Source organism: Gekko japonicus, unplaced genomic scaffold, assembly GCF_001447785.1.
Source record: "Gekko japonicus isolate JY-2015 unplaced genomic scaffold, Gekko_japonicus_V1.1 scaffold368, whole genome shotgun sequence".
In the NCBI taxonomy this organism is placed as follows: Eukaryota; Metazoa; Chordata; class Lepidosauria; order Squamata; family Gekkonidae; genus Gekko; species Gekko japonicus.
Window position 1 is genome coordinate 89,705 of NW_015176462.1, and position 8,657 is coordinate 98,361.

The 8,657-nt window shown below is 40.4% G+C and overlaps 1 protein-coding gene across 1 annotated transcript in view; it reads left to right on the plus strand.

The window, feature by feature from the left end:
* SEL1L (sel-1 suppressor of lin-12-like (C. elegans)) overlaps window positions 1-8,657 on the plus strand; it is a 57,677-nt gene that overhangs the window by 30,291 nt on the left and 18,729 nt on the right. The window contains exons 7-14 of the mRNA XM_015427032.1: window positions 718-771; window positions 866-925; window positions 1,024-1,105; window positions 2,200-2,354; window positions 5,204-5,260; window positions 6,426-6,494; window positions 7,905-7,982; window positions 8,510-8,572. Of these exons, the coding sequence (XP_015282518.1) occupies window positions 718-771; window positions 866-925; window positions 1,024-1,105; window positions 2,200-2,354; window positions 5,204-5,260; window positions 6,426-6,494; window positions 7,905-7,982; window positions 8,510-8,572 (618 nt within the window). The remainder of the gene's footprint in view (window positions 1-717; window positions 772-865; window positions 926-1,023; window positions 1,106-2,199; window positions 2,355-5,203; window positions 5,261-6,425; window positions 6,495-7,904; window positions 7,983-8,509; window positions 8,573-8,657) is intronic.

Below are 8,657 nucleotides of genomic sequence, written 5' to 3' on the forward strand. Positions count from 1 at the left end.
CACCATAGAGAACAATGGGGTGGGGGCAACCTGTTTGGGGGCCCATAGAATTGGACCCCCTGGTCCAATCTTCATGAAACTTGGTGGGTATGTAGGGGAGAGGTTCTAGTAACCACCCTCCAAGTTTGGAGCTTACCCACTCCAAGGTCCATAGGATACAATGTTGCCGAATTGCCGCCGAATTTCGGCGGCAAACCGCGAATAAACTGCAGCAAGCTGATCTGGGGGCAACCTGTTTGGGGGCCCATAAAATTGTACCCCCTTGTCCAATCGTCTTGAAACTTGGTGGGTATGTTGGGGAGAGGTTCCAGTAAGCACGCTCCAAGTTTGGAGCCTCTACCCCAAACCCCCTCCCCCCCAGCCCCCCACAAAGTTTCAAGAGGATTTTTGCCATTGACTTCAATGGCCCCATTGGTTATAATGGACCCGAATTTTTCGGGATTCGGACAAGCTCATAAATTGCTAATTCGGGATCCCAAAAGCCGAAAAAAGCAGAAAATCGTTATTTTCGGCTTTTTTTTCGGTTCGGGATCCCGAAATGCACATCCCTAATCTAGATTGCTTACTGTGCAATAATAGGCCTTACCACTTCACTGTAGTAAAGTGTTTTGATCATCTTGGTATGCCCAGCTATGCAAATTAGACATAAATGTAGAACTGTGCATTGTATAGTGGGTAGTGGATTCAGTTTAAGAGATCTTGAATTTACTGTTTCAGGCCCTTGGTTTCCTGTATGCCTCTGGTCTTGGTGTTGATTCCAACCAAGCAAAGGTATGGCAATTCAGTTGACTTTTTTCTTGCTCAGACTTTTAGTTAATGTCACTGGCAAATTAATCTTGATTAACATATGCATTTTTCCCCACAGGCACTAGTTTATTACACTTTTGGAGCTCTTGGAGGAAATTTGATAGCTCATATGATCTTAGTGAGTGTTTTTCTTTTTTCCTCAATTGTATTTGTTCATGAATGTGTGTGCATTCTAGGAATGCAGAGGAGTCGACATAACACATTCTTTGTTTCCAGGGCTACCGCTATTGGGCTGGTATAGGAGTCCTTCAGAGCTGTGAATCTGCTCTCACACATTATCGTCTAGTAGCCAACCATGGTATGTATGTTTAGGTTTTTCCCCTGTTAGTTACCAAGCACATTCCAAATTATGTGCTTGTCAAGACAGATGTCAAGACATAAAGAAGTACAAATACTTGACGAGGTACATTTTTAAATTCTGCTTTTTCTCCAAGGGAGATCAAGGCAGTAAATGTGCCCCCCCCCCACCCGATTTTGTCCTTATATCAAATCTGTGAAGCAGTTGAAGCTGAGAGAATATGCTTTGACCAAGGTCACCCAGGGAGTGCCCGTGTCCGAGTGGGGTCTTGAACCTAAGATCCCAGTGTCTAGTCAAGCACTGTGACCACTGATGCCTATATTCTTAGTGTGGCCTGTACAGAAATCAGGTGAATCCTTTATAGCCTTCCCTGGATATAGGTTTGCCCCTTCTTGATCTCCAGTATGCTTTAGTAAGTTGTGAGATGGGAAATGGTCTCAATAGGCATGATGTCAGATTTGATCTGCAACACATCTCCTTGTACAGCAGTTATTAAAAGCTGTTCCTGTAGTTCAAACACAGCTGTCTTTTCTGTGTACAAATAGTTGTAATCATACTATGTTTGGTTGGATCCCTAGGTGCCCTTTCAAGCAGAAGGCATTCCTTTGGCACAAGGGAGTTTTGCTGTGTTTGTGTCAGGATCCGACATAGAGGTTCCATCCAGAGCAGCTTTTCATTGGCCCGAGGAGCTTCAGTAGATGTGGGGGAAGTGGAAAATAACTATTTCACAAGGAACAGATTCCATGGATCTTAGGCGTCAACCCAGTGTATTTTGAAGTGTAAATATTATGTACTGCCTAGTTTGACTTCACAAGGTGCTCTCTTTCTGGAATGTTCAGCTATGCTTTGAGGGCCACTGTATGTTGACTGTTAGGTACATACATAAACTCTTGCACGTGCACCCAAAGAGTGAATGTGTATCATCAGGTATGCAAGTCAGGAAACTGGGATTGACCGTAACGACCTGCTGAGTGCATTTGGTGGCAAGTGTGACCTTACTGCTGCAGAATGCTTAAAATGTTGCACATGAGCATTATTTTTTTCAGGTTTTATATTTGACTAAGAATTGTTCTTACATTTTTCATCCATTCTAGTGGCAAGTGACATCTCTCTGACAGGAGGTACAGTGGTACAGAGAATTCGTCTGCCAGATGAAATAGAAAATCCAGGAATGGCAAGTGGGATGCTGGAAGAAGATTTGATACAGTATTACCAGTTTTTAGCTGAAAAAGGAGATGTACAGGCACAAGTAAGATTTGTTTTCTGCCTAAGATGGGAATTTATTGTTCCTGGAGTTATATGCCTAAATTAAAATCTCTAGGACACATTTCAGTATTACCCTTTCCTCCACAGAAAACTAGATTTTGGGGAGAAGGCTAAGTTACAGCTAGAGATGGGCACGAACAGCATTTTTGCAATTCAGTATGTGGCTGAGCTATGAACCGATATGAACCGATAGGTTGGTTTGAGAACTAACCTGGTTTGTATCCGTTCATGAGCCATTTAAAGTTTAAACCCCTGCTTTCTGCTCCCTGCAAAAAGCTGAAGGAAGCAGGGAGCTCCCCGCTGCTCAGCTGTTTTTCGTGAAGAGCAGAAAGCAGCTTTAAACCTCTGTTTTCTGCTCTTCATGAACCACCACAAAGGTTCTTCAGTTCATGGATACTGCTTCACAAACCATCCAGAATTCATGACGAACTTTAGTGTGTCAGCTGGTTCATGCCCATCCCTAGTTACAGCTCTCCTCCCTAGGACTCGATTGCCTATGGAAATGGAACATTTTGTATGGAGAAGCATTGTCCTGTGAGCTCTAGCCTGCAGTCGGGAGTGAGGACAGAATACCATCTTCATGTAGCTTTGTGATTCTTCTCCTGTACAACTTTTTTCCAGTGTTTATCAAGATGCAAACCTTGAACTTTGATTTGAAGGGAACAAGGGATTTCTTAGTCCTCTCCCCTTGTGCCATTTTTCCTACAGGAAATGACTACCCTCTCCATACCCACCCACCAATGCATTTAACCCTGCTGGGGAACATAAAGTGAAGCCCCACTCAAAACCAATCCCCTTGTGTGCTCAGATAAAAGTATTCTGTGCAACAAAGAAAATCCCTTCAAATGACTTCACATTTCGGCAAGGTTTTTTAGAAAGTATTTTTACTAGTTTATAAAGGAACATAGATCTGGAAAGATCTCTTGATTCAGACATAATGATTTCTGCTCGAGTGAATATTTTCATAATTCCGAGTCCCAGGGAGAAATGTGATGTGGAAGACTTTGTAAGCATCCCTAGGTGTTAGCTGGCCGTCATTGATTTTGAGTTAGAAGCTCCCTTCTAGTCCTCTTTAAGAGTTCAAGCTGCACGGTAACAAACATAAAGGGAAACAGACAAAGTTTATTTGCATAAGAAGCTGGGTTGGTTGATGCACCATTCTTACAAAGAAGGGAAAATGCTTAAGTCTAATTTAATCACTTATAAATTTAACTTATCAAAATTATAACCTCATGCACTTTCTCTCTTCAGCAAAAATGAATGATCCTCCTGCCCTGGATAATAGTGTCCATTACATGGAGAAGTGCACTTAAGAGTGTCACATTATATACTTAACATGGCACAGCATTAACTGAAAAGTATTATCTCCAAGTGCCTCAGCACTCTCTGGCTGTATTTTAAAAATTAATTTAGAAAAATTATGTGCCACATCTCCAGAGGCCTGCTTGAAGTGGTTCACAAAGTAAAAAATATAAGAATTATCTGGAACTGAACAGGCCAGAAGTATAAAAACAATAAAATAACATTTAGCAACCTAAAATGATACTCATTATTATCTGCATATTCTGCAGTCTTACCAAATGGCAGCTGGCATTTTAAATTCTTTTTGCTGCAAAAAGTAAAATAGCTTTGCAAGCCTGTGGATACCTTTTTAGCACAGGCAGGTTCAGAATCAACCCCCTACCCCACACACATGTAACACAAAAGAGAAGCCAGAGTTATGACCTGGCCAATGGGAAAATGGTCTCTATGCCATAAGCTATGCCAACTGGTGGAGGCAGCTGGGCAGTGCCTGGAGGAGGTAAGAGGGTGGCTGAGTGTGTGTGTGTGTGTGTTTGGAACCTGCTTGCACTAAAAAGAATCCCACTCCATCATGAACTGACTTTGCCTTGCCATCTTTCTGCTGCCCTCAGTAATTCTGCAGAAGGAAGCAGGAAGCACAGTGTACTTCTCCTGAAAACTAAACAGTTGGCTCAATTGTACCAGAACAAGGACTTCATGCCTGGGAAAAGGGTTTAGCTGGTTGCTGGCTTCATTTTGTTTTACATGTTGAAGCGGAACAATATGGGTTCCCCCCCCCCCCCAGCTATTTCTTCAACCTCTTGATGTCTAGTATTCATGTTGCATATACACTTCATTCATTTTACACTTGTGTATCTTTTTTTTAACATATTTATTGATTGATTTTTCAGTAAGCCCCTTGTGGGGTGATATATACAATCAAATATAAGAATAAAAAATCAAAAAATTAAGTTTTGGAGTCACACATATACATTATTATAGTATACTTTTGTTATTATCTATCCAAGTATAGAATTTTTTCCATCTACGGTTAAACAACACATCATCTTTGTTTTGTAAATTTATAGTTAGTTTATCCATCTCTACCACCTCTAGAATCTTATATATTAATTCCTTCTTAGAGGGTATTCCCTCTTGTTTCCAATATCTGGCGAAAAGCATACATGCTGCAGTTAGTATATATATATAATAACCTGTTTATCATCAACGCTATATTCATCAGGTATCATGTTTAACAGGAAAAGTTCCGGAGATAATGGTATATCAAACTCTACAATATCTAGGATAAATTTATGTACCTTCTACCAAAAACGTTGTGTTATGGTACATCTCCACCAATTATGATAAAAAGTACCCACATTATTTTTACATTTCCAACAGTTCCTTGATAAATTTGGATAACATTTTGCCAACTTATCCGGTTTCATAATCTATGAAACATGTTATAAACATTTTCCTTGTATGGAATTGTGTATCTTTTGAGTCAACTTGTTTGGCAGGAAAATATATGACATTAGCTTAATGTTGCAGGTTGGGCTTGGGCAGTTGCATCTCCATGGAGGAAGAGGAGTAGAACAAAATCATCAGGTATCAGTGTGCCATTTAACTGTTTTATGTCAGTGCTTATAAAAAGCAAGTAGACTGAAATATTGTGGGCATAACAGCTGTCTCTCTTGGCTAGATATAGGTGTTGTGACAGTTGTGTACTAGATTTCCTTGGGGAACATGTATAAATTAGTAAACTGGGAAAGATAAAATGCATGGAGCCAGATTCCGTATAATGCACAACAAATGATTGTCCTTGTATTCCTAACATAAGAGAGTTTAGAACTTTCTGTTTCACATGGGTTTTCCTCACTGGGCTGAATAGGCGGTGAAACTGACAGCTGTTAACTGTTCAAGATTCCTAGTTTATTCAAGATTCCTATTTTATATAATGCCAGTAGAGACTTAAAATGCAAAGTAAGAGGGATTTAGCATTCTGAAGTAGCCGAATTTTGCTTCTGCTAAAAGAAGTTAGCAAACAGAATGAACAAGATGTCTAACTGTGAGGTATAAGTAGTCACTATTACAACAAGAGAGACCTGATAACAATTTTTTAGACAGAACTCCAGTAAAGTAAGAGGGGAATAATTCTCAGGCAGGAAGCCAGTATATGGATTTGGTCTAGATTGAATATGAAAAATCTCATACTACTTTAGATGGTACATGTTCCTAGGTACAAGAAAACCAAGTGGGAAGAAGGTGGTAATGAATCAACCAACGTTGTATAGTGGATAGTGCTGGGCTAGGATCTGAGAGACCCCAAGTTCAAATGCCCACTCAGATGAGACGCTTTCTGGGTGGCCTTCGGGCAGCTTGTCTCTCTCAGAGCCCAAGCGATATCATGGGTTTTGTGAAGATGCAAGAGGGGGCAAACCAATGTATGCCACCCTTGCAGGAAGGTAGATCTTGGCAAGCTGTAATCCAATGACATGTTTTTGTTTTTTATAGTAAAAAGAACCAAGAAATGTTATTGCTTTCTACTGTTATCCATTCATGCAACCCTGAATTTCAGCCTTTTTGAATTAAACTTCACTTGTGTGATCATGTTGAATGAATTAGTGTCCATATTAGATAGGATTGCTACTGTAGCCTTCGAAGCAGTCTCTGCTCTCCATTGTTTAGTTACAAAACTGAGCAGTGTAGTGATGTGCAAATATTCTGTTTGTGACTTATGTCTCTTCTCTGTTTACCTGTCTCCTCAAATCAGAGAGCTTTTGAATACTTCAATCAAGCAGCTAATGCTGGTAACTCACATGCCATGGCCTTTTTGGGGAAGGTAAGGCTTCCATGTTGAGTGTGTTCAGGGAGTGATCTCCGATTATCGCTGTAACCAGTTGTTTAACAGCTGTAGATAACAGATTTAGCTGGACATGAACTTGGACCCCTTTTCCTGCTGTGGGGTATAGGGAAGTGAGAATCCTTCACTTTGTGTGCATCTTAGTTTATGAGTTAGTGGCACATCCTCCCCCATCCTTGTGATACTCTGAAGTATAAATCAAGTTTTTTGTTTTGCTTGGTTTTGGGGAGCCTTTGCTGTAATTGCCGAAGGTCCTAGGCTCAATACCTAACATTTCTAGTGGAAAGGGTCTTGTAGTAGATGATGTGAAAGAGCTCTGAGACTCTGGAGAGACACTAACAGTCAGACTAGACAATACTGACCTTGATAAGACCAGTGATCTGTCTTAGTAGAAGGCAGTTCCATATATGTTAAGGACCCCCTTTTCAAAGAGTGCTCTCTCTGTGCAGTGATCTTGGTACCTGAGTACTTTTCATCTGTTGGATGATAAATGTGCTACAGTTGTGGAATATCCTGAACCTTATCGTTATTACAAGTTGACTTTGATTCAGTAAAATAGGAATTGCTATTCACCCCTCCCTGCCTACTGAATTATCAAGTGCTGTGAAACTATGCTGCCTGTATGACATGTGAAATTGAGGTGTTGGTCTATCTGGCAGTGGCTCTCCAGAGCCTCAGGCAGATGTTTTTTTCCAGTATCTGCTATCTCAGGTCTTCTAACTAGAGGCACCAGGGATTGAACCAGGAATCTCTTAAATGAAAAACCTGTTTCCTTCGTCAAATACATGAAGTAGCCTTATCAGGTCAACAAGCGCAACAGGTTGTTCAGGAAGTCTGGGAGTGGCTCATACCACAGCACTAAAAACATGCTTCAAGGCATTTATTTGTAACTTTGATTCATTTTTTTGAAGAGAAATTTTGATAAGATACAAGTATGATCTCACTTATTGCATTTTCCAACAGTCTGTGCCGTTGTTGCTCTCTGTTCTGTATGCTGAGTTTACAGTGGGAAGCTCTTTTTCCAAATTGCCTTTGACATGTAACTGTATAAAAATCGATGGCATAGTATATATTAGTACCCAATATCAGTTCACCAGGCATTGACTAGGGTTTTATTGCCAATTAAGTTTGGTTGAGAAGGAAGAGAAGTGGGGGAGAGAAACTTGTCCATTACTTGACCTGGTGTAAAGGGATGTATGATGGGTTCCCCAAAGTCATATTTGCTTACTAGCATTGCACAATCTGTGTTTTTTCCTGAACATGTATTTATTGAAAACATTTATCAGCTGTCTGTCGTCCTTTTGGAATTCAAGGTGGCTTACAACATAGGTAAAATACATAAAAACCAAAATTTAAAGTCACAGTTTGATTTCTATGTTTTATTTCCAGATGTATTCAGAAGGAAGTGATGTTGTGCCCCAGAGCAACGAGACAGCACTTCAGTACTTTAAGAAAGCTGCCGATATGGTATGTCTCTGGTTAGCCCTAGTGTAGAGAATATTTTGATCTAAGCAATAATACAGTGGGCCTTGTACTGAGAGTATATAGCTGAGTATTAGCTTGAAGTTACTGCTTATTCCTGTGCAGATGCAAAGGGACTTAAGCGGAAGCTGAGCATTGCTTGACACACAGGCAAGTAGTGCTTTTGTTGGTGTTTCCTGTGCTGTGCGCTGCACTTATGAGGTGTCTTTCCTTCTGGCTATCATTTATTCATTTCATAGATCTTACACACCCCACCTAGACTATAGAACACAACATATGCTTGCAACCTTTACCCTAAATTTTGGTTGAAGTAGAGGCTGTAGCATAATGCAGGTGGTGCTAAGTATAGGCTTAAAGCTGAAACTGTGATGCACTTAGCCTCAAACGTGTTTTTTCTCTCTTAGCTCTCTGACTATACTTGTGAATGATAACAGTACATATTGGTGTTCTAGATTCAAATGTGCAATCACACTGTTGTGTAATGACATTATTTATACCCCTTTGTTTTTCAGGGTAACCCAGTGGGGCAAAGTGGTCTAGGAATGGCTTATCTGTATGGAAGAGGTGTTCCAGTGGTAAGTTTGCCTGGTATACTGGCCATTTCAGTTTCCTTGGGGGATGATTTCACTAAACAGTGTAGTTAGATTTCCACATCAAATT